The 25926-nt window shown below is 48.8% G+C and overlaps 1 protein-coding gene and 1 long non-coding RNA gene across 3 annotated transcripts in view; one reads left to right on the forward strand and one right to left on the reverse strand.

Moving 5' to 3' along the window:
* The window catches only part of Eefsec (eukaryotic elongation factor, selenocysteine-tRNA specific), a 191882-nt gene that overhangs the window by 14113 nt on the left and 151843 nt on the right, over window positions 1–25926 (reverse strand). The window contains exons 5-7 of one of the 2 annotated variants that reach the window (XM_021165245.2): window positions 23319–23978; window positions 10229–10385; window positions 9601–9720 (exon numbers count right to left, since the gene is read on the reverse strand). In XM_021165245.2, coding sequence (XP_021020904.1) covers window positions 9601–9720; window positions 10229–10385; window positions 23319–23978 — 937 coding nt within the window. The remainder of the gene's footprint in view (window positions 1–9600; window positions 9721–10228; window positions 10386–23318; window positions 23979–25926) is intronic. The other variant, XM_021165246.1, reaches the window with a different exon arrangement.
* Window positions 1797–3543, forward strand: LOC110296545. The gene is made up of 3 exons (XR_002378188.2): window positions 1797–1849; window positions 2706–2793; window positions 3195–3543. It is a non-coding gene; the product is annotated as an uncharacterized LOC110296545 (long non-coding RNA).

The following is a 25926-nucleotide window of genomic DNA, read 5'->3' on the forward strand; positions in this document are numbered from 1 at the left end:
CCAGAGCACAGGCTCTTTGTTTACCACCAAGATCCAGTCTCTGGCCCAGTATCCAATCACTGTGCAGCTTCATATGGGATGTTGGTTGCCCCTACCTCAATCTCTTTATCTGAGAAATGGGAGAGTTAAAATACTTATTGTACAGGGTTGTGATGAGGCTGTGAATTAACATGACAGTGTTTAGGGCAGTATCACATAAAAACAAAGTCTGAACTATGTCAACTCATTCTTCCACCAGAGCCACCACACACCTCCCACTCAGCACTTGCCACCCTTGCCTGCTGGGTGCTGCTAGGCACCCAGATCTGAGGCCATGCATGGGGAAGAGAGTGTTGCATTTCCAAGAGTGACAGACAGACTCACGCCCAATAAGGACATAGGACAGAAAGTTTCTGACAGCACCAGGGTCATCAGGGAAGAGGCAGAGCTCTAAGTTAGGAGCAACCATGGGTGCTGGCCTGAGAGGACAGTCCTCAAGACAGCAGAAAGAGGACAGGATGCAAGGGGCTTTACTGAAGGCCTGGGACACAGGGGGGCAGCTGTACCTGTGTGAACCCCACTGGGAACCTCAGGGACTCTGCTATGGACTTTCTTTTGTGGCCATACACTGGATCCCATCTTGTTCTAGGACAAGGTGTGGGAGGGAAGAGAGCCGGGTGAAGAGGGCAGGGGCAAGAGTTGAGCACAGGGATTTATGAGCAGCCTTTGGCGGCATGGGGGAGGGGCTCCTTTTGCCAAAACAATATTTAATTTTTTTTTAAGGCAGCTACAAAGCCAGGATTAAGCCTAGGCCCTAAAACGAGCTCATAAAATTGAAAAATATTTATCTGGAAGGGTGGCAAGTCCAATAAAAGTTTTATGAATGTCTCACAACTGCCCCGTCAGGAAGCTGGCCTCTCCCTCACCTCCCTCTTGTCAGAGGACGGCACACACAGGTGGGATGCACGAAGACATGACTGAAGAAGTCCAGTGCCTGGAGCCCTCTGCTCTGTTCTCCTCCTCCACCTGCCTCTGTGCCCAGCTTTAGGTAGGGAGGCTGCCTCAGCCCATTCGCCAGTAGGCCCAAGAGTCTGAAGGCAGCCATAGATGACTTTTTTGGAGTCTTGGAGGGCTTTGGGCAGGTAGAGACTACAGACGTTATTGTTCAGAGCAATAGGAGGTAGCTGAATTGACTCCAGTTTTAAAGAGACCTAGAGCTTTGCTTGAAGCCACCAAGAAAGTGGCTTCACATAAGTACATGTGTTGAGCCCTCTCCTGGCTTCCAGGCCCGCTACCTCCCCCTCAGTTCTCCACACCACTCACTGGTTCTCCACACTGTGCTCCCCCACTGCATCCCTCTCCTTCCTCCCCACAGCCTCTGCCTCGTATTATCCTACTACCTTGGGTCTTGTCTGGGGCCTTTGCACAGCTACTTGTCTGAGGAACCCCACCCAGCTCCAGGCTGGGCTTGTTTCTTGAACCAGGGCCGCCTGCTTTAGAAGAATTCCTGCCACCCGATCCTTCACCTCTAGAACATCACTTCCCCCTTCACATGAACTGCAGCCAAAGCACTTTTGCTTGGTTAACTCCCACGAAGCCNAGGTTTTTTGATTCTCAGTTACTGACAGTAAGTCAAAGCTAGCAGGAAATCAGGTGGCACACACAAGAGCCTGATTTCTAACTAAAAACAAAGGCTTCTTGACACCCCCAGGGCACAAGTCCACCGGAAAACCCAAGGCCACTCTNCTCAGAGAAGTCCAACGTGATACATCTGAGAAACCAGGAGAGCACAGCAGCTCTGAAAACCACCTTCTGCATCTGGAACTGGCAAGAAATGGCCAATGAGAGAGCACACTGCTGGGGATGGCAGGTATGCAAACTGCGTGCAGGCAGGCCTCTGTCACCTGTGATACTGGAACAGCTCTGCTGTTAGCATCTACCCAGAGCTGCTCATGTATCTCTGTGGAGTGGAGAAGTGGGATGCCCTGGAAACCTCAGACAGGTGACAGGTGGTTAAATGTTATTCAAATCATGAGATACTGTGGTTAGACAGGGTAAGCTGCTATAGGACAGGGAGCCTCGGAACAGAAACAACCTATAGCCATGTCCATAAAATTAAAAAACGACATAGGCAAAACCCAGGAGCTTCCAAGCTCAAATTCTTTGAGTGCCTATGTGTTGCTCAAAAAGTCTCAGATTTTAGGGCATTTTTGATTCTGCATTAGGGATGCTTAGCTAGTGATTTCTCTAAATACTCTAAAATCTGAAAAATTTAGGACATTTGGTCTTAGGTATTTGGATAAGGGATACTTAGCTTGTGGACTAACAGAGTCATCAAACAGGGAGAGATGATCCACTGGAGCACAAGGCCAGTTAAAGAGAGTGACATTCACCTCCAAGGAGGGCTCAACTTCAGCTTTATCTATACTTCCTTAAAAAAAATAAAACAAAGCAAAGCAAAACAATACAAAAATATGCATAAAAACCAAAGTAACCCCCTCCAAACCAGGGTTTCTCCATATAGCTCTGGCTGGCATCAAACCCTTGGCTCTGCCCCCTAAATGCTAGGACTACAGGCAGGGACCATCTAGGTGAGGCTGTGGAGAGATCCAAACAAAGTCCCATCTCCCTAATTTGTTGGCAACAGGACTATCTAGCTCTGTACTGTCTGGCATACGTTTTTCAATGAAAACAAGTTGTTGTTGTTGTTATTATTATTATTTTAGAAAAATCAAATCATGATGAAGAGGAGACAGACATACAGGAGGCATAAAGTGACCTGCTGCTTCTGGGCTGTCCCTGCCCAGACAGGAGGTAAGGATGTGGGTCCAGTAGCAGACACCAGGCATCCAAAGCACTTGTGTCCAGCCAGACTGTACTCTGCTTACTTTCTAACTGCATAAGCACAGCCACCTCACTCTGCTCCCTACACCACACAAATGGCCTGAGGCTATCAATCTGTTGACCAACCCAGAGTAACGAAGCACCTAGCATGTGCCAATCCTGAGGTGGGGCAGTGTAGGGAGGGGACACAGTCCCTGGGAGAAGCTGTAGGAAGTTTAGTTATGGGAGGGCTTGGTGTGTGCTACGATGGGGAACTTGGAGGAGTTAATGTCATCCTGGGCTAGGGAGGGGTTCCTGAGGGAAGTTCTGTGGCAAGTCCTGTGACTTTCTGAATCCTGGGTTTTCCTTGGTTTGTGAAAATTCTATTAAAGAGGTCCTGGATTCCAGGCCTCCAACTGCTGCCAGTAAAGAACCCTCAGACTGCCTCTTCCTGGAGCCCCAGAGCCATGATGACCACTGTGAGAAGCCCCAGCACTGCCCATGTGGATGACGGGACATTGTGGGAAGGTTGACCAGCAGCTGGTTTCTGTCCACTGCGCCGGTTTATGTTAATTGCAGATATTTTCATCGTATTGTGTTACTCCATCCATCTTTGTGAACGGGCCGTCTTGTAAAATTCTTTTAATTATGTTATTTTTTCTTGCCTATCTTCATCATCTACAATTATTTATAATATCATTGTCCTTGTTTCAAATGCTGGGAATAAACATTGTTGTAACAGTTCTTCGATGGGGTTCATATAATTTTTACAATTGCTTTGAAATGCCTCAATGGCCAAAGCTGGGGGAGACTATTCATTTAGGGGGAGAAGACACCCCAAAGTGATCCCTGTTCAGGGTACCAGGTTGACTCTGTCTAGGGCAGCCTTAGGCTGGGGTGGCAGCAGCTTATGGGGGCTGGGTCAGATTTCAGAGTTGTTGTCTCTATAGACTTCAGGGCAAGATCCAGAAAGGGCACCGTCGGGGTAAGACGCCGGGAGAAAGATGGATGGTTTGTTTTCATTTTTATAGGATTTTCTGAAACCTCAACTTTCACCCCTCACCCTTGTTCAGCTCTCTTTTCCCAGTGAGCTATTTTCCTGCCTCCCTGTAGGAGTTGGCAGCTAGCTGTGGGGCAGAACCCAGTGGAATGAACTGCTGCTCTGGAGCGTTGTTTCATTTTGGGTATCATGGGTGAGACCCAGCTGTCTCCCCAAGTTGGCTGGGGGCCCCTTGTAAGGATGTTTGGAGAAAGCCAGCACTTTGGATGAATTGGCATCTCAGTCAGTCTTATGTTCTCAGCAGAAGCTTTTAGGTCTCCACAGGCAGTTAGTTACCAGGTTCATCTACCATTAGNACCCATCATACTGTGACACTGGCCTCCTCTGCCAGGCACCCTTGGGGGAGAACAGCCGCTAGAAATAAGATCTGGCCAGGGCAGGTAGGAAAGCCCAGCAGGGTGCCTGGTGGCTCCTAGGCTGCCTAAGACAGGATTATACCTTTGAGAAGCCCTTCTGTCACTGCCCTGAGCAACAACTTCCGAAAGCTCAAGGATTCGTGGAGTGGCAGAACTGCCATCACAGGACCTGGCTCTGGGTTCAGGGCAGAGCACAAGGCTTTAGGATCACAGGTGCAGGTGCTATGGAGGACTAAGGGCCATATGGGCAGCAGTACCCCAAGCATGTGTGGGTTACTAAGGTAATGTGCTTATGCTATATGGTATATGGTTAGAATAAGGAAAGGTCAGCCCAAGGTTAAGTCTAGAAGTGGGAACTGTGCAGTTGGCTTGGTTCAGGTTGGAAACTACAGCCTCTGTATTANACACACACACACACACACACACACACACACACACACACACACACGCTCGCGCCCTGACTACAGAGGATGACTGCGTAGGATAGGAAAGCTGAAATCCACTCCATCTACGTGGCTGGAAGGAGCNGGAGGTGAGGTGACTCAATGTAGAAGCTGGCAGGAAACTTCTAAACATGTGCTTTCCTAGTGAAAATTAGAACAATTTAACTTCTAAGAGCCAATTCTAAGCAAACAGTTCATATTACAGAAAGCTTAGAAAGGTGCTCCACCACTGCTGTTATCTCTCAGGTGCTGGAAACACTGAGCATGTATGGAGCCCTGGGTCTCCAGGTCCAGCCTCAGCTCAGGTGGCTGTCTACTGCTGCACTCCACCAGGGAGGGCTGCCATGAAAATTCATAGCACCCAACACTGTGTGGAGAGGAGTGTAGGTGTTCGTGTGGGGTGTGAGCTAGAGCTGCGAGCATGTAGAGCAACCTCTTCTGAAGTAAGATGATAGAGAAAGCAAGCTAAGCGAGGATAGTGGGAACAGAGAGCTCCTCCTGCCCGAGCTGGCTCACAGCAGACACACACTGAGCTATTGCTTTTAGGTTGCAGGTAGAGAAATTGTTTTCTTTCCTATTTTCCCACTTGGAGACAGACACAGGACAAGCCCTAGCCCCTGTGAGAGAAGTCACTCCCCCTGCTGAGATGGGAAGAGGCCAGGCAGAGGCCAATGAGCTCACTGGTAAGGCCCCTGGGTGCCACACAGTCAATCTATCCTGAGCTCTCACAGGAACTTCCCTGTTTCACAGATGCCAGATTCAGGATGACCTCTTGCAAACTCTGCTGGGTCAGACAAAGGTATCAGGGTTGTTGGCAATGTGGCATATCACATTTCCCAAGGGAACCAGTCATTGAAATTTCAACAGGTGGAGGGGCTGGCCTTCCAATCCCACCTGTGTATTCTGATGAGGTGGCACTCACATTGAGATACTACAGTCTTCGGACACTTCAGTGTCCTCTCCTCCTCAAACTTGTATGTGAGAAGTGCCAGGAGGAAGGCTGAGGAGATAGCAAGCTGGTGAAGTGCTCACTGCATACATGAGGACCTGAGATCAACCTCCAGGACAATGTAAAAAATCTACTATGGTGGCTTTCTGTGCTTGCAGTCCCAGCACTGGTGAAAGAGCTGGGGGCTTGCTGGCCTACGGAGTTACAGATGAGAGAGGAAGTCTTAATAAAACCAAACCCAAACCCACCCACCATNCAACCAAGCCTAAAAACCTGAGATGAGGAGACTATGAACAACTGCCCTGCTTTTCAGGCTAACNTAATCTGTAAGTCCAGTGAAGTCAGATTCAAGACCAGGACACCTGGGTCCTGGTTCCTTACACATCTTACGCAGACAGATGGGGGACTGAGTGGGTGGATCCTCGGTGGAGAATCTGGGGTTGGAGCAGCGGCCTGTGCTGCAGGCAGCCGTGCCAAGGATGGAAGAGCTCTCTGCCACAGTCATATAGCGTTCTTCTGTCCTCTAAACCTCACAAGAACATCATGGCCCCTTGGTCTGGACCCACTGAAGCCCGAGGACCTGACTAACTCATTGTTGGGCAGTGGTAACCAAGTTCAGTTCAGAGTGGATCTTCTTTAGGTCACAGGTGCTCTCTAGGGACACCTGTAGTAGACCAGGGGTCAATCTAAATTCAGCTGGAGGATGATGGCAAGAATGTGGTGAATCTGGAGCCTACATGGCAGGCACTACGTCCTTACACACCCCAGCCACTTGGTTCCCAGACTAAGTGTCATCTCCCATTGCAGCCCAGTTCTCAGCACCAAAATGGGCTCTGCAGGCAGACACACTGGGCCCAATGAAGTCCCTTTTCAGCCATGTAACTTGGTAAGGCATTTGACCCGGACTGTTTACTTTGTCACACTCACAGACTCTGAGAGTTGTGGGTAAAGGCTCACTCAGCCTGGGGACTGCTGCTGCTGTGACCATTCACCTTTTGGCTTTCTCAGGTACCTCACCAGGAAGGAACCCCAGAAATGATGAAGATGACATTTATAGGTGCATCAGCTATTGCCAACATGCCATATATTGACTATTTGTCACTGTCCTATAGACATCATGGTGATAACTCTGCTTCAGCAGGGAGGGCACAGCACCTGTCTAGCCTCCATGATGGGAACATTGTTTTATTGTCAGATCTGCAGTGAGTGACCGCCTCCCTGAGAGCTTCCCACAAAGGCTGCACACGATGGAAAACTGATCTCTGCAACACCTCTTGGGCAGAAGCTGGTGCCCAGTGCCAGCAATGATTGACATGGCATATGTTCTTCCNTCCCTTCCAGACCTCTTCTGCACTCCTGGCATGTGACCTGGCAGAGGTTGCCTCTGGGCTAGTAACACCCCTCCTGGTCAATAGCTATTTTTTGTTTGTTTGAGACAGGCTTATCTGTGTAGCCCTGGCTATCCTGGAACTCTCACCAGGCTGTCCTCTAGCTCACAGAGATTCACCTGCCTCTGCCTTCTGAGTGCTGGGTTAAAGGTGTGTGCTACTACCACCCTCCAGGTCAATAATGGAACCACAGAGGCTCTCAGTAAGTCTAGTGTCTGTNCTAACATGCTGAGTACAGAGCTCTGCACAGGGAAACCTATTTTTGAATGTACCCTGAGATATCAGGTGGAAGGCCACGGCTCAGCACTGTGCAGGGAGAAGAGGCTGGGGATATTGGAAAGCACCCTCAGTACACAGTCCAAGCCCACAGCAGAAGGACCCAAAGTTAGGACAGGTACAAGTTCAAGGCCTCCAGGAGTAAAGTCCTTACTTCTTCTCACCATTCAAGGACAAGCCTCTGCTGGTACAGAGGGCGAGCACCAGGGAGCAACAGTCCTGTAAGACCTTGTTGGGGGGAGAAGTACAGTTGCTTAAACACTGTTCCCAGACTAGCATTTTGGACACACCAAAGTAAACGGCTGCACCACATAAAGCACTTAGAACAATGTCCCACACAGCACAATGTTCAATGCCCATTACACTGTTATTATTTAAGAATCTCAAATTGTGTTACACTCTGTCCAGTCTGTGACAACTTAGCACTCTCTGTTCCTTCCATCCTGGATGATTTTCTTCCTTCTGTTGTCTGGGGAACTTTTCTTCCCACTCCTCTGGAGGCGGAGGGTCAAAAGAGGAGGGTCAAATGCTCTCTCTCCCATCACCCCTTCCCCCAGTGCTTCCCTAAGAAGCTAGTTCTATAGTCTTCTATACCAGATTGCTCCTGGGAGGAGCTAAAACCAGCACACTGGGTTCAGGTGTCACTAAGACACAGGCCACAGCTGGAACACAGGGGTGTGTACAGAAAGGTTTGAGAGAGCAGATCCTCCCTCTTTGCTTAGCTCTATGAGCACAAGGGGGGNGGGCATTTCAGGTCAAGCTCTGCCTCATACTGCTGGCCCAGGCTTTGGCTCTGACTTCCACAGGCATCCTCTACACACACTCCCGTGGCTCACTAATGACCCGGGACCCACCGGTAAGCATGAACTTGGCTCCTGCCCATAGTAACTGGTTTCAGGCTCCGACTCTATCTACTCAACCATTCTTCTTGCTACCACTCATGGGCACCGTGCATGACAGGATGCACACTGGCTCGTGTGTGTTCTGGGCACAATCTTGGGAGCCATAACACCTTTTGGGGAAATCTTCCAAACCCTACACTCAGTGAGGGGCTTTGCTGTGAGATGACACAACACCATACATCTTCCCGCCCAGCCTTAGCATGGCTAATGACATGCAAACATTGAGAATGCCTATGCATGGTCTATCTTCATACCTGACCAAGTGCCCCTACACACACACACACACACACACACACAGACAGAGAGAGACAGACAGAGAGAGAGAGACAGACAGAGAGAGAGAGAGACAGAGAGACAGAGATTAAGATAGATACACATAGAGTTGGCTACCAGAGGACACAGAGAGAAAGGACATTTGTAAACCAAAGAGAGCTAGCCTTGCTCACTCTCTGATCTTGGGTTTCCAGCCTCCAGACTTCCAGAGTTGTGAACAGTTCAAGAGTGATATTGTGGAACTCCTGTGGTACAGATGACACTGTAAGCTCCACTGACATGGAGTCATCTCAACTGTGTTCACATTGTTAGTCCTAGGGCCTGGCACAGGGATGTCACAGTGGAGACTCAAAAGCACTGCANAGAAGATGCAGAACTGGCTGTGAATTCTTTGAGTGCAGACACTGTGTTCCAGTTGAGCTGTGTGCCCAGCTGGTATGCAGCTGACTATACAGGACAATGAGTGGTCCTTGCCTCTGCTGCAGGCATACCTGCTGCTTCCTTGCAACAGAGATGATGGAGAGGGTCTCTGGTGACTACTGCCTTCCTTTGTGAGAGGGCAATATTATCTGTGGCTTTGTGCGTTCCCTAGCCTTACCGGAGGAGTAGCAAAGGAGCNTTATTCCTGGGACTGAGTCAGGGATGATGACTTAGCCAAAAATTACAAACCAAGGTGATGATGACCTTGCTCACCTCATCTAAGCCTCCCTTCACACCCAACCTTTTTTTCCAACACAGGGTTCTGGACCCCGAGAGGACTATATGAGTCTGTGTGATATCATATATGGTTCCCTATAAATATTTCAACTTTGCTCAATTGAAAATTACCAAAGATTGGGGATCATCATGCACTACTACAGACAGACCCTTCAGTCCTTCCTGTGGCATAAGAAGCTATGCACAAGTCCTACCTGCAACCTGCCCATTACCCCAAGTGCATTATCTGTCCATCCCCCAAGAATACTCCCACCAATGACCCCCAGCTCTTTCATACTCAGCATGTCAAATCAAACATGCAGCCCTCACACACCCGTGCATGATCCTGCCTCCATCCAACCTCTGGCACTCAGTACCCTGGGACTTGCAGCCCTCAAATACTCAGCATATGCCTACCTCACACTGTCATCACTCCCACACCAGCGCATCCCTACCTCGGATGGCCATCCCTCCAGCTAATTTCCACCTCAAGACTTCATACATCTGATACATCTCATACATCTTCATACATCTTGTATATACCAGCTCAGGTCTGTGCACTTGTCTTGCAATGCCTGGGGGCATATAATAAATATCCACAGCTCACTATCTGTCATCTCCCATGACAATCTGCACACCTCTAGTACCAAGCATTGGCCTGATATACAGTCAGCTTCAAAAAAATGCAGTTGGTACAGACACACACATGACCTAAGGGATGACTACATGAAAAAAACACAGGCTAAACTTTCAGAAGCAGGTGCACACCCTGACCCAGCCATGCACATGGCCCTGAGCCTGATAGTCTCTGCAATTAGCTTGAATTTACTGGGCATCATAGTGCTATGCCAGCCCTGGCAGGCTTTCCTTTCCCTTTCTCCTCTGTAAGATCAATACTTACTTCATAAGGAAGCTTAGGGTGTGTTCCAAATATTAAACAGTGGTATAAAATTCAACCCTGACCTTGTTCCCGTCTAGTCCCCGATCAGGACCCATGCTTGCTTCTTAGCCAGAAGTCAAAGTTAGCAATGNTGTCAGGCCCTCCATCTCTCCCACACTCTGCAGGGATGCAGCTGCACTCACCAGGGATGTGGATCTTGAACTTGCCACTTTGGCCGAAGGCACTGTCGATGATACCCTGTTCCCCTGTGGACAGCTGCACCTTAAGCCCCACAAAGAGTTGGATGTTGGTCTCCTTTTTGAACAGGGAACGTCCAATCACGCTGTAGTCATCCATTACCTGTCCCCACACAGGAGAGGAGGCATTAGTAGTGCATGCTGAGAACTGATGTGCCCACCTCATACATAATGATGTATACAGAGTAGGAAGAAGGCCTGAAAGATCACACATTCACCATACTCTGTTAACACGGGCACTAAGAAGGGTCAACATTCATGGCAACCTCATGGGCCCCATACTAAAGCCAACATACAAGTGTGCCAGGGTCAGAGAGCCCGTGGAGCAGAGGTGGCCTTGGGTCATATTCCCTATATCAGCTATTCTCTCACCTGTCTCGGCCTTTTCCATAGGGGAGACTCTAAGGAGCAGCCCTGCCTTACCATCCTGTCTTACCCACATGCCTTGGTTGAAGCTCCTCTCTGCTCACTGTGTTGTACCAACTACTCTTTCTTAGCCAGCAATCTGCCCTCTATGATGCCCAATGTCAGTCAGTCTCCAGCTAGGTTTCCTTATGGTCCCTGGCCCCTGCTGACTTGCCAGGTGTATTTCTTCAAGGTCACATCCCTGCTGGGACTGTGGCTGTCCCTTTACCTCTTTGTGGGTACATGTGGGGCACATGTGAGTGAAGTTGTTGGCTGGGGGCAACCTGAATGGATTCTACCACAAACTCTTTTCTCCCATGCATGTTCCTGGAACCCAGCCTGGCTAGCTACAGATGTAGCTAGCCTGTCAGGGTCTTGTCAACAAGAGCTTCATCACAGCTGGGAGTGACATCCCATCCTCTACCTGACTGGTTTTTGCCCTCACCAGCCCACTCTGCAGATGCTGCACTTGGTCACTAAGTCAGACCCTATTATAAAAAGTACTCNTCATTTTGCCAACTGCTATGGAAAATGCACTCATAGACCTTTCATCCATGCACGCTGCTTCTAGAAAACTGCCCTTTAGATATGCCTGTCAAGGTGCTCCTCATTAGTAGTGCCTAGAAGCAAAGGCAGAACAACCCAAAGTCCCAGCCTGAGCATAGAAAAAACTGTGCATGGCTCCTGTTGGCCACCCTGTGACCCCAGAGAAGGATAGGTATGAAGGACATGGGGCATTGGATAGGCATCAGCAGAACTGTGTGCAGTATGGTACATGGAATTAGGAGAAGCTGCTGCCTCAGGGGAAGGGCATGGAGAACCTAGAGAATTTTTCACTGTATATCTTTCCTATGTTCTGGTCTTTGAAATGAAATTACCTGTTCAAAATTAAAGTTAGAAAGTTAAAATAGAGAATTATTGGCCTTTCACTCTTAAAAGGCAAACATATTCTTTCTTGATAGCCACACATAGAGGACATTTCCTTCCAGACACTTTTAATGGTTGTCCCCTTCTGAGGTGCATACCCTGGGCCATTGAGCTATCTCCTGCTAAGGTGCAGAAAATCTCACTGCTAATAAAGATGCCTGGATGGATTGTTTTGAAAAGTAGAAACTGTTTCATTTACCCTAAAACCCTTCTGGAAAACATATCTTATTCTCCTTGATTCATAGCAGTAGATAAAAGGCAACACAAACCTTCTCTCCTGGTGATTGATGAGTTGGATACAAACAATGATAAGAATTACAATCTCCACTTGTGCAGCCCTCTGTAACCCATAAGCCTCTTTCCAATACAGCAACTCCACCTTCCCCTCTGAGATGGCTCAAGCACATTCTCCCAGGGCAGTCCCTGCTCTTGGAGAGTGGGTATGTCTACTTGGGTCTCTGAGACAGCATCACCAGCCTTGTCCTCACTGGCACCCTGAAGTTCCACTGATTTATATACCCCAATTACAAATGGTATACAGTAGAGTCTGTTGCTTCATAGAGGCCCATTCCCACAACCATGTTAGGATCACTGTGCAGAGCAGGGCTCCCTGATCAACAGTGCAGGATCCATTTACTGTTCACCTCTCTAGCCCAGCCTGCCATGGCCTGCATATTTAGCTTAACTGGCCTAATGGGTCCAGCTTGAGCAGTCCAACCATGATCTCATGACTGAAAGTGTTCAAGTCATGATCAGTCTTTGTTGCCATGGGCTGTCTATCATATCTCCTCTGCTCCCTCCTCACCTTCAAGGACTTCATCCTACCTAAGGGGAGTCAGATTTGAGGAGCAGTACACAGTGATCCAGCCCAGGCCTGCCAGGCCCTTTGTAAAGCCTAATGTAGCTCCNTCTATACTGAAGTAGTGGCTAGAGTNCTGCCATGGTACCGAGGCTCACTGGGGACAGATGCACCTGAGACTCAGATTCCCTCCAGCATCACTATGTCCAAGAATGAGAAAGGAGGTCCTCAGACCAAAGTAAGNTCTGAGTTCTTAACATTACCAGTAGGACTTGGTGGCACATGCCTATGATTCCAGGTCTTCAGAATGTCAAGGCAGGAGGCTAATCAATGTGTTCAAGAGAATCTGGGATACTTAGAAAATTCATGGTCAGCCCAGGCTATATACTACTAGTAAGACTCTGTCTTTAAAAAAAAAAAAAAAAGCTCATTACCAGTGCCAAACCAAAACCAAATTCATCCTACTTACTCTTCCCACAAAGACCTGCATTATTCCCAAGCACCTCTAGTGCGACATCAAGGCACACACCTAGCTGGCATCTGTGGGGATGCATGACTAGCCAGAACAGGCCTGGATGGGATCTCAGGCCTCTGTGATCCTGTGGCCTTCCCTTTGTCTGTGTGTTCTCAGGTTATAACTGGACCTTATGTCATCCTTATCCCCTTGTTCAATACTTAAATCAGAGCAGGGCCATTTCCCAGCCCTCCACAGCACTGCTCACAGCCTATGCCACTCACCTGGGGTCTTTCATGTTTACCACCCTCAATATCACATACCTGCTACACAATCACACACACACACACACACACACACACACACCACACTGCAATTAAACACAGACCTGTGAGGCCTTCACCACCATTAGAGGAAGCTTTGAAATCTGTCACTCTACAGCCTCCAGGCCCCTCTGCCATGCCTCTCACCTGCATCCTCTGTCCACTGGGGGAGTCCTCCCTACTCACCCTGGTTTCACGCTGAATCTTGTTTCAGGTAGCCTTCCCTACTTCCAGGGTTGAAGTGGAACCTCTATTCTGAGCTTGGCTACTCTGTCTTAAAATCCAATATAGTTTGTCCACTTAATCCTCTAGAGGATTAAATGTCCCTCAGGGAAAGGGGTTCTTTTTTATATGCCACANCTCACAGAGCTTGGTAAGTACATGTTTAGAGGGAATGGGGGAAGAACAGTCACCCATGCATAGAACTGAGGGGGAAAGAAAGGGTGGGAAGCTAAGTAGCTCTTTGCTTCTTGGAGACAAACTTTATCATTCGTGTCATAAGTCTAGGGAAGACAGGACTTGTCTACGAAAGGGCCAAATGCTAGCACTGGGCAATGTGGTTTTGTTTTGTTTCCTCTTTAGAAGATAGTAGGGCAAATTCCAATTTAGATNCTGCCTACCCAACCCTGCAGCTTGGTGGCCAGAGCTAGCTGTCCAGTGAGCTTACAGGCCTGGCTTCCTGACATAGAGCTGGCTGGCAGGCCTGCTATACAGTAGCATACACCTTCAGAAGACTCCTTCCTACCCTCTGTTCCCATCTTTTGGCTAGAAAATGTTGTAGCATGTAGTTTTTGCTACCCCACCTTAAGATCCAGGTGGACCGCACTACCAGCCCCCACCCAGATTTCCTTGGATCTACAGATTAAAAATCAACACACACACACACACACACACACACACACACACACACATGCACGCGCTCATGCCTGTTAATCTGAAAATGTCTATTCTAACCCAATGTCTGGGCACTCCTAAACCTCCCTGTCACCCCAGGCATAATCTGACAGAGTGGCCATTGGCCACTCCAACTGAACACTCACATGGCTCGTGGCTTTATCTCCTGTTGATACTCTCCCCTCAATGCCACAAAGACATTGGGGCTTCCCTCTTTTCCTAAACCAGGTTCTTGGCAAAGAGCAGGGTAATTCTGTTAACATCAGGAGAATGTCAAAGAGCTTCATCACTTTCTTGCCAGAGGAGTCCCTGAAATTAGTTTTAGTGATACCTAAACAAGGAGGAGAGTGAAGGCCTAGGGCTCCATATTTGTTATGTTCTCTCCTGGCTGACCAGTGGTGGGCAGTCAGTACTGTAGGGCTGCTGGCATGTATGAAGTCCTGTTTACAGACCGACATTACCATATTTTTTCATTATTTTTATTTTTTACTTATTCATTTTACATCCCACTCATTGCCCACCTCCACAATATTTCCTCATCTCCCNTCCCCTTCTCCTCTGAGCAGGGGGGACACCCTGGCATTTCAAGTCTCTGTTAGGCTAGGCACATCCCCTCCCACTCAGGCTAGACAAGGCAGCCCAGCTAGAAGAATATATCATCCCACATGCAGACAACAGCTTTTAGGATGCTCCAGTTGTTTGGGACCAACATGAAGATCAAGCCGCACATCTGCTACATATGTGCGGGGAGGCCTAAGTTCAGCCCATGAAGGTTCTTTGGTTGGTGGTTCAGTCTCTTAGAGCCCCAAGGGTCCATGTTAGTTGATACTGTTGGTCTTCGACNTCCTTTGGAATTTCTATCCCCTTAGGGTGTTTTGTTTTTTAGACAGGGTTTTTCATGTACCCCTGGCTGTCCCGGAGCTCACTATATAGAATAATAGGCTGGCCTCAAACTCAGAGACCCTCTTGAGTGCTGGAATTAAAGGTGAGTGCTCAGCACCACAATATTGTTTAAATATCCAGGTTAAGGTACGGAGTTAGTGGGCTTTTTGTGACCTTCTAAGGAGAGGTTACAGGGCTCCATCTTGCTGGCTGTCCTTTGTTCTGCTATGGCAAGAATGGCAGCTAAAAGGTCTTAAAATCTAAAGGAAGTATCTCTGTCACTTCTACTTTCTTGTTGTATGCCTTGGCCAGAAGATATACTAGCACCAAGTATATTCACTATGTCCTCCATGAACCTGCGCTGTCTTCATTTCCAAGTGTAGGTTAGGCCCTGGGAGGGTGGGGATGGACTATAGCCTCCAGGTCCCTGTGCATTCCCTCAATAGTGGTGGCTGTCTGCTTACAGCTCCTACTACCACTTATAACAGAGTGAATGGCTATTGCACTGTGTCAGATCTACCTAGGAGATTGAGGGTGACCTAGGGTGGTATTATGAGTGTGGCTACTCCTGGGGACAGTGCTGGGGAATAGAGGAGGCCATCAAGCCCATTTTACCATAGCCTGTCAGGTGGGTGCCCTTCTTGCTGTGAAGAGGCCAAATGGAATTGTTCTGGCTAGTCCTCATTAAGACCTAAGGGCAAGGGAAATGATACTTCTGTGAGTGAGCCCACCATGGCTTTCTCTGGTGTCTGGGTTCCCCTGGGCTAATGCTAACTGGCTGACTCAGTGGTTCTGGAGGCCCAGCCCAGGGGTGCTGAGCAGCCTCAACCCTGCTTGCCCCAGCTCAGGGAAAACCCTGTCAGAGAGGAGATAGTCCCTATAGTCAGGGACTCTACTTCCCAAAAGTGGTCTAGAGGGAGGAGGCAGGGAGAGAAGGTAGAGCTGGTAATATGGTAGGACCTGGTACCTAGCAGGCTGCCCTGTCTAGCTAACCATGGTGTGGCACTTGACCCAGATATAAGACATGTCAAAGAAGCCCAGGAATACAACTCACGGACTCTTGCACTGAGAGGAGACTACAGAGAGCAGACACCAGCACACTACAAGGAGAGCCCTGCCAGAGCAGTTGGAGGGCTTGTATTCTGAATCAATCACCGATGTCAATGCCTGTGGGGTTTGCTGGTGGCCCTGTTCCTGGGGACAATGGTGAACACAGGCCAGTGGTCACAATAGCTCAAGTGGGGAACTTTCACTGCTTGCATGAGTAATTTGCTTCATCTATCCGCCTGTGGTTGCTGGAAGGACCAAGCTCCCTCAGCAGTTACAGCTGTGCATCCAAGTCCAACTCTTGTTGCCATGCCAGGAGAGTCCCCATTGTCCCCAGGTTTTGAGCAGGGACTTGGCTGCTGGTGCACATAATTATGTCATTACACGTGTCTCTCTTCCAGGGCTTGGTTCCCAGGATGAGGCTTGGGAATTGCCCAAGTTCTGAAGCTTCGACTAGTTCACNGTGCAGAAAGGGAAGTCACTATGAAGAGAGCTGAGCTAGGCTCCCCACTTTAGTGAGGAGGGAGGGCTCTGTGTTCCCAGAATGGAAATGGTTTTAGTTGCTTGAGTTCTGGCTCTGTCTCTTATAGCATCATGGCCTGGGCCAGGGGACTTCTCCAAACTTCAGTATTTTCATTGTTAGGATTAGCACACTGATACTGGCCAGAACACCAAGACTTGATAGGAGAATGACCATTAGAGCAGACTCTGTATTGGTGAATGTCAAGCTGAAGTGGGGGATGGAGGGACATGTGGAGCAGGTGATCTTCTAGCATACCCAGAAACCCCAGATGCAGTAATTAAGACTTATCAATAGGGAGGAGGGCAAGACCCACATGTCACAGGGTACCCTAGTCTCTACTTCCCTCCTGGACAGTATCCTGGGAGAAGATAGGGACCTCTAATCACAGGAGGAAGGAAGGAACCCCCTGCTATTGAGGTGACACCTCTTCCAGCTCACCCAAAGTCACAGAGGATGACAACCATAATGCTGTGCTCTTTGCACATCACCAGAAAACACCATCTCCTGGTACCTCCTCCCTAAATGCCCGGCCTGGTAGAAGGCAGAGGCCCCGGGCTAACCCGTGGGATGGGGCTGATTCTTGCTTTACCACTGTAGCACCTGGGCAAGCTGATTCACTCTGCTGTACCTCAGGCTCTGCTTCTGTAACACAAGACACAGGTTTCTGCTTTTCAAGGGATAAGACAATGTTCCTGGCATCGAAGACTGTGAGAAACACGCAAATTCTCTGTAAGCTCTGTGTAAACCTAGGGAAAGTAAGTTAACCTGCAATGGTCTCATCTCATCAAACATACTCCAGAGGCGCAAGCCTGAGGCCTGGTGCCAGTCACTGACCTGGGACAGCTGCCCTACACCTCTACCTACCACAGACTCTCAGGCCTCCTTCAGGCGAGGCCTCCTTCCTCTCTGAACATCCCTTACCTGATCTATATGTGTAGCCATCACCCGAGTCCCCCCTGGGTAAATAAGGCAACTGCTGGGGCTAAAGAGGTCCTAAGTGACAGCTCCCTGCCAGCTGCCCTCCACAGAGAAAAGGGGGTGCGTATCTTATGGAGCACTGGCCATATGCTAGCCGCTTGGTCCTTCTTACATGTAGAGCACTCTTACAGGGGAGTTGGGTTTGAGGAGTGACATGTCACAGCTATGCTAGACTGTGCCTTAACTTAGTCCTAGCTTCCAAAGCTAGCTTTCTACTGTGTCCACCCACAGACCCTGCATCTTCCTCTGGACATGAATGCAGTCTCCAAAGCAGTGAAGCCTGGCTCCAGCTATCAGACTCTGACCCTGGAAGAAACCAGGAGAGATGCTGGGCTATGGTCAGGTTAGAACATGAGAAAGCAACCTGTCAAAGTGGACCTTCTTAATCTCTGCCTCCTGGGACAATTCTATTCAAGGGGTCCACAGCCTCCAATCTGTGGCTGGGAGCCTATGGGCAAGAACAGCAAGACAGACAGAATGGCCAGGAAGCAACTCCCTCTAGGGGTTAGGGTGTTACAGTTGACCTGCATAGCACCCCCCAACCTGGGCTGTCCCTGCTCAGAAAGAAGCAGGTGGTAGGTTCCCTGGGGCCCTGAGCAGGCTTAACACACCATCAGCAGTAGAGCTAAGTAGAGCCAGGAGCCTGAGGCAGTGCTGGTCAGACTTCAAAGCTGGCCAGTGCTCCTGGTGGCGTCTGTATGTTTACACTTGGTTGGGTCCATGCCTCAGGCTCCTGAAGTTCAGCCTGAGGCCTTTTTGGTTGGCGCCATGGGGCCAGACCTGCAGTAGCCAATATGCCTGGTTTGACCTTCTCCCCTCTGTAGTGGGGACAGTTTCTTGTCATTACTCAGCTTGGACCCAGGGATGTGTGCCATGAACAATGCTCATGTGAACTATGGTCATGATGCACAGGGCTTAACAAGGGCCGCCTTGTGACTGGCAAAGCACCAGCACTTTCCATGTTTGTTTATCTCCTTGCCACACCCTGGGGCCCACTTTAGTGCTGTGNACAGCATTGCCTGGTTCTATAAAGGTTCTAGATCTAAAGAGATTATGTAGTAAGAGCTGGCAGGACCTTTCTCCCATGTATCATTATTTATGTGGGGCTGTGTGAGCTGCCAGGTGTTGAGGACCACAGTAGGTGGGAGGAGGTGGGTGCTGGAAGACACAGAGAGGGTGTCCTGAGTGCAGTTGCTGCTGGACACCTGCCTCACCTCTTGTTGGATGGCAAGGGAAGCAAAGCTGCTATGGGGGAGAGATGTGGCTCCATGGATTCTTGTGACCCAGATGGACTAGGTCAGGAGGCCTTGAATGACAGGATGTGGCAGAGCAGCTGAGAGCTTCTACACTAGCTCAGAGTTAGGCACTGGTTGGCCTCTGTGTCACAGAGCAGCTCCTGGACCTGAAACCCTCAAAGGCCCTCACTCTTCTGTGCTTTCTCCGTCTCAGGTGGAATTGTGTTCCTCCTTTCCCGCCTCGCAGTTTCCCACCCCCTCCATGGGCTTTCGCCCCTGTTGGACCACAGGCAGACCCACTTTTCTGGCCCCTAGCTTAAATCAGCTTGTGTAAGTCTGATGCATTAGTAGCTTGTTGAGGACAGGGCCCAGTGGTTCTGCCCAGCTTTGACTGGTAACTCATAGTTTGGTAACTCATAGTTTCTGTCAGACCTTTATAATCCACACTACTATGTAGCTAAGTTGCGCACTTCATCTGAAAACCAATAGCCTTGTCACCCTAGATTCCTTTTGAGCTTTACTTCTAACGTGCTTGGTTCAGGCTGTAACTGTGCCTGTTGCTGCTTACCACCTCTTTGTTACATCTCTGCCACTGCCCCACATCTGTTAAAGGTGACTGTCCACTCCTGTGGTCTTCCTGCTCAGTCTCCTGACATCTTTTATTCTTTACTTTTGCTTCTTAGACACAGCGAATCAGTGGAGTTTGTGTTTTAACCCAATCTCCTAGTCTGTCTTTGTAGCTGGAATTTATTTAGTATGGTAAGTACTTCTTAATTTTGTCCCCTCAATCTCTGTCATCATTTTTAGCATTATTCTTGTTTTTCTTATTTGTGTTGATTTATCAAGTTCACTCCAGTTTTCCTTCTGTGAATAAGCACTTCTTCCAACTCTTCCATTCCACTCATTCTTTCTTTCTGATCAAAATCTAACTCATGGTTTATATTATCCATTTGAACAGTGCACCTTTACACGATGCCCCTGTACCCATGTTTTAGTCATCGCCCAGATGGGTCAGCCTGTGGAGCATCTCCAGGGAGCTTCCAGCCCTTCAGACCTCCCCTTCTCCTCCTCCTGAATGATGCTCCAGAGGCCTTTACCTCTGTAAGGCCCTATCCCATAGCTTAATTCCTGGGCTGTGGAGCAAGCAGAACAAGTCAGCTTTAGCTATGACCAGGAACAGCAAACTGGCCAGAGGGTCAGACTCTGCCTAGACCTGTTCTTAGATGGCTTCTGAGTTAAGAATAGCTGTCTGTCTAATGAGCTGAAAAACATTTTTAAAAAGAATATCGCGTGATACATGAGATCTAAGTAAAAGTCAAATTTTAGTGTTCACTAATGGGATGTTTTATTTGAGCACAACCATATTTAGGTGCAGTTCACAACTGTTTCTGGGTGTTACTGGCAAGAAAGCATTTAAGACAGAGACTGACCAAGACATTCAGGGACTTGGAATTGCAGGAACATTGATGGCCAATAGCCCACCGCACCCTACACTCCCCTGAAGATTTATTTATTTATTTATTTTTGCTTTTGAGACAGGTTTGCAAGTTTTCTCAGCCTTTCACTTTTCATCCTGTCCTCTTTGGAAGGAACTCATGTGCAGTTTATACTTAAGTGGAAAATCACACTTCACTGAAACTTTGTAAATTTTCTATGTAGTCCTGGCTGGCCTGGAACTTGCTATGTAGTCCAGGCTAGTCTTGAACTCACAGAGATCCTCCTGCCTCTGAAGTGCTAGCGATTTTGGTTAGCAGTGTGGACTTCTCATGTAAAAACAAGACAAAAATGGGCTTTAAATGGCATGCCATGGAGGTTCAGCAGGGTATGGGACATCATCTTATGGAGCCCCCACTGGCAAAGCCTTGTGTGTTATTATTTATGTGTTAGCTCAACATACCCTGACATTACAATATTGCTAACTCGCAGAATAACAATGATTAGAAAAACAAGAACATTTAAAATAGCGTATTTCATCATTGTAGACACAAAATAATTAAAAATGGGAATGGAGCTGGATCCAAAGTTTCTGGGTGGCTCATTTGTTAACTAAGCAAGGAAAGCCATTTACCAAAGGTAAGTTAATTAAAATGTATTTGATTGTACCAGTTGGGAAAAAAAAAGNATCTGGAGAAAATAGGCTTATTTAAGATGACTAGAATTGGAGTAAGAGCTCAGGCTGGGCTCAGGTACCACTCACTCTCGGGAACACCCATATGTTCAGGCACCTGACCTGCACAACAGAGCAAGGAGAGCACAGAAGAGACTATGTGCTCCCAGAGTTAGCATCTCCTGGGTCCCAAGCACTGCCTGCAGAACAATGCTTAGCACTATTTTGATGATCTACTATTTCATTCTCAGCCTCTACTGTGAGGATGATCTTGGGCTACCTTCTGTATATCTAGGGCTAGATTACACACAGAAACTCAGCAAAGCTGACTATCAAAGAGGATGCCTTTATAGGTAGCAGAAACAGAAGGCCAAGGTGCTTAGTCCATGCTCAGATGGGAAGTATCCACTCATACATGTCTATGAAAGTAGGACTTGGCTTTACTAGCAACTCAGAACACCTCAAGGGCCTGAGCTGACCGAGTGTTCCTAAGACAGGGCCAGTGCACTGAGTCTATCCAGTATAGTAGGGCATGGGGAAAGATCTGCCTAGGGGTATCAGATTTAACCTCTGTAAGATCACCTGACCACCCAGAAACTTCTTTGGCAGAGGCACACTTAGGAATGTTTGGAGTCAGCCAGCACAGCCAAGGATGGGGGTTCAGGATACTTTTCTGCCTTGCAAAGACCACCTGTGGGTACAAGCTCTACTCTTTTGAGCCAGAGAGTCTATCAATGCCCTTCTGCTGTAGACAGGCGACTCCAGTTTCTTCAGCTGTTCAACATGGACTCCCTATTTACAGAGACCTTTCAGGCCTTCATCCTTGAGTTGGGGCTACATCATTGGTCCCCTGAATACTGAGGCTTCTAGCAGCTACAAAGTTTTGTAGCTCTCCAGCATGAATATGACCACTGTTGGACTCTCCAGACTTGAATCTTGTAAGCCAATCCAATACATTGTTTGTGTTCTCTCTGTCTCTGTNTCTGTCCCTCCCTCCCTCCCTCTCTCCCTCCNTCCGTCCTTCCTTATTATTCTGTATTCAATTTCCTTAGAGAACTTGCCTAACATAGCTACCCTTCAGAACNACCTTTCTGTTCACTTGGGAACTCTGCTATGTTCTAGATTCACTTCATGCTGTGAGGTCAAGATTGTCTACATTCAAATGGATGTGTTTATTAAGACCAAATAGCCATTCCTGGTGGCTGGAGAAGTCTGTGGCTCCCAGGGCTGCCAATGTGGGGACTAACCCTGTGACTGCAGGTCTATGGTCTGATGACTCTCTGGACTAAGTGTGAAAAGGCTGGTGGTCCCGGACTGCCTCAGACTAGTGGTAGGACATAGATGCTGCCAGACCTTTTCTGTTGTTCTTGGGAGGCCTGGGTCACTTCACAGTGTGTTTTCTTGCTCCTCACTAGTGCCTCCCAGTTCTCTAAGGAAGTGACAGGCCTGAGAGAGAACAATTAGACCTGGAGCCATACCAAGAAGACATTATTCTCCGATAGATACTTTACTACAGAATAATTACACCCTATAATGCTGCTAATAAATCAAGTTGGGTGAATGGTAACGCCCACTGTATCACCCCATCTGCAGAAGCATCTCTGCTGTGCTGAGGTAGATGGAACTCACCCAGGCCAAGGTCCTGAGCTGTGGGTCTAGATGAAGGAGGAGAGGTGGGGAAGGCAGAGAGCTTTAGNGAATACCCGTGAATTAGAAAAAGATAGTCCTAGGAGTGTATGCCTGTGTGTCCCAGGTTTGTACTTCACTGGGTCAGGCCTTGTAATAGCAGCTGCACCAAGATGGGGAGGAGGAGCTGTCTTTGTACTGATCTGGTGGGAGCCCAGCTATATCTTGGGACCACACACAGCTACTAAGCTCCATGGTAAAGTCAGAGGGCCAGGCAGAAGAGACAGTGAGGCCTGGACATTGAGGAACCCTTCATTCTAGGTCTGGACTGCCATTCAACAAAAAGATGTGCCAACAGTTCAGGAAAGATACCACATTTTGCAGATTCCAGTGATAGGACAGGATCTCAGAACTTTGTCCAGTCAAAGTGACTCCAATGTGCCCAGATGGCCAGTGACTTTTCTGGTTTTTCTTTCCTTATTCTTTGTATCTCTGAACCCACAAGCCCTTTCCTACCCTGTAGGTGAAGTGGACCTGGACTGTCCCAGGTATCCCCCACTGGTTATGAGAACCTTGTCTGGGCCTGGCAGGATCCAGTGGCATGAAACACTGGGCCTAGCAAAGGCAGGAGGCCTTGGGAGAAGCTAGTCTGCTAACTTGGAGAATCTGGCTATAGTCCAACTCTATGAAGGCATGATGGGAAAGACTCAGGCTGCTTTGTACCCTGGCCTTAACTATCTACTCTGAAACCTGAGGACATTTGACTCTGGTCCCAGCCCAGACTGTGGGCCTAGTACTGAGCAAGGAGAGGAAAAAAACCCAAGGGCTGTGCTTACCCGCTCCACAAGGCCATGCTTGTGCTTCAGCTTGTAAACCCTCAGTGCTGGCAGGAAGCTCTCTATGTAGTTCTTGTCCTCCAGCCCTTGCAGCAAGACACCGTGGAAGGCCAGCCGGCATGTGTTGGTGTGAATGTCGGCATCTAGTCTGGAGCCAATCACCAAGCAGAGTCGGGGGCAGGTGACTGGCTTCTCAAACTCTACCAGGGCCCACTGCTGCCGGGGGCAGTGGCCCCCTGGGGCACGGCCGGCTTTGGGGTCTGCCTCGCCATCACCTTCTGTGGCTGTGGNCATGGAATCCTTGCACAGGTACTGCTCTTGGAAGAGGTACTCTCGGGAAAGGTCGAAGGAATCTAGCATGGGCTCCAAGTCAAAGTTGTCAGGAGCAGGGCTGAAGAACAGCGTGCGACCCATGACTGTCTCATGGCCAACGGTGATATGGAACTTGGCCTTGGTCTGCAGGGGTCCTCGGAAGTAAGGGATCTTCTCCACAGAGATGAGGGCTGCGTGAACAGTGTGCAGAGACTCGGGTGCACATACCAGCCCACGCTCCAACAGCTTGGGGTCAAACTGGGTAACACAGATGCCCAGTCGGTCCCCCTGCATGGCAGAGGTGACGGGTGTATGGAACATCTGCATTGACTTCACTTTCTTCACCACCTGAGCAGGAGCAAGAGGGAGAACATGTGAACCCTTAAGTCTTGCAGCTGGGGCTTAGGTCATTCTTCCTCTGTAGCCCTAGCATCCGCCTACCCCCAGCCCTAGTAGAGGTCCAGGCAAACAGGAGAATGGAGGCCAGGGTTCAGTCAGACCTCTGTGGGCAAAGAAAGAAGCATCCCAAAGAGCCAAGGNCTAGGATGCAACACTAGATAGACCACTTTTCAAATCTTATCCCTATGCCAGCACAAGAACAGTGGTCACCTCAGTCCCCTCTGTCTCGAGAAGCTGACTCACCCAGATTATACACCCTTCAGCTTCTTCCTTTTCATCAGTCATTCCAGCACATTCTAGCCCTCTGTGTAGCCTTGACATCCCGCTCCTCAGCCTATCAGTGTGCCACTTACATTGAAGGCTTAGGTCCGATGCAAGGCTATAGAGTCTGTGACTAGGGGCAGGACTTGTTCTTGATTCCTGAGGGGCTGGTCTCTACCTCTCCTCACACATGAAACTCCCACTGTCTAGCTTGTGTCTGCCTGCCAAGGCTGAGGGCTCTCTAAGAAGGGTCTTCCTCCAGTTATTCTACATGGTCTCTGTGCCTACTATGTGTCAGCCTCTATTTCAGGAGATGGACTAGAGCTAGCTCTGTTCAAAGAGCTCAATATTTAGAAACAAGAAAAATGATCTACACAGGTCACACAGCTATATCAATGTTATTTTATATAACATAAACTAGTGTATANAAATGTGTTGATATTTACCAAAACACAATTCTACAATGTAGGTGCATGAAACATGAGACACATGACAAGGCCTACAGTTGGGCAAACTCTGTTTTTTGTTTGCACAGGCAGGCAGAGGAGCACTACAGAATCAGCCCCTGAGCTGAGGCCTATAAAGATCCAGAGCAAAATAGCTTTAGGCAGAGATATCAGTAAGGACCAGNCCCAGAGATGGCGCTGTCTGTGAGGCTAAGCAGTCAATAAAGAGGCAGGAGGGCTCCTGGAGGCCAAAGGTCAAGGCCTAGGCGCCATGTATATACAGGGGCCTGCCTGGAGTCACCGGAAGGGGCAATGTGATCTTATCTCAGTTTCTGAAAGGTAACACTGAGTCCATACAGAGCTGACTTCTGCCTTCACAGCCTGCAAATCAGGAGCAGACACAGCAGAGCCCAAGATGGTGGGCATACCTCCTAAGCCACATTCATGAGGTGCCATCAGACACTTTCTGCTGAACAAAGCAGAGTACATGAAACCCATTTCAGAAAACCCAGCAAAAGGAATAGAATGAGCCTAGATTTTTGTGATTCAGCTACCAGCAACCCTGTCATCAAGGCTGGAGATGGGCGTCCACACTTTTCCTCCTGGATAGAGGGTAACTGCTGCACTGGTGGCACTCTGGCCCAGAGCCTTTCACCAGAGTATCAAACTCAAGTGTTTGTTTAAAGATCATTGACTCCCCACCCACAGGGTCAGAGGGCAGAGAAAGTGAGAAGCAGTGTCAAAAGCTGCCGCTCACATCAATCAAAGGCAAATGCAAGCCTTCTCTGAGGTGGCCCAGGAGGCAGTGGGGGATGGGGGCAGGGTGCTGAGGTTGTAAACTCACAGAACATCTCCACTNCCAGGGGCAGTGCTCTACCCTGCAGATCCCAGGAGGAAAGTATGTCACAGCCTCACCTGGGCTCCTGGCTTATGACTTTCTTCCCCTTCTTTTCAGCTTCAGCACTAAGAAGGACCTTTTGTCAACTAAGGGCCCCTTTACATGGGTAGGCTGCCACAGTGCTCAGACCTTGGCCACCTGGTAAGTACTCTGGAGAAGGTGCCCCTCCCCACNCCTTCAGTGAAACTCTCCATACAGCCCAGTTGTACAGCCTCCACATCCCACATGCTCAACTCCCTTTAAGCCATAAGCTATATCTAGAGGCCTCTGAAGTAAGTCTCCCACACAGTGA

Source organism: Mus caroli, chromosome 6 (assembly GCF_900094665.2).
Source record: "Mus caroli chromosome 6, CAROLI_EIJ_v1.1, whole genome shotgun sequence".
Taxonomy (NCBI): domain Eukaryota; kingdom Metazoa; phylum Chordata; class Mammalia; order Rodentia; family Muridae; genus Mus; species Mus caroli.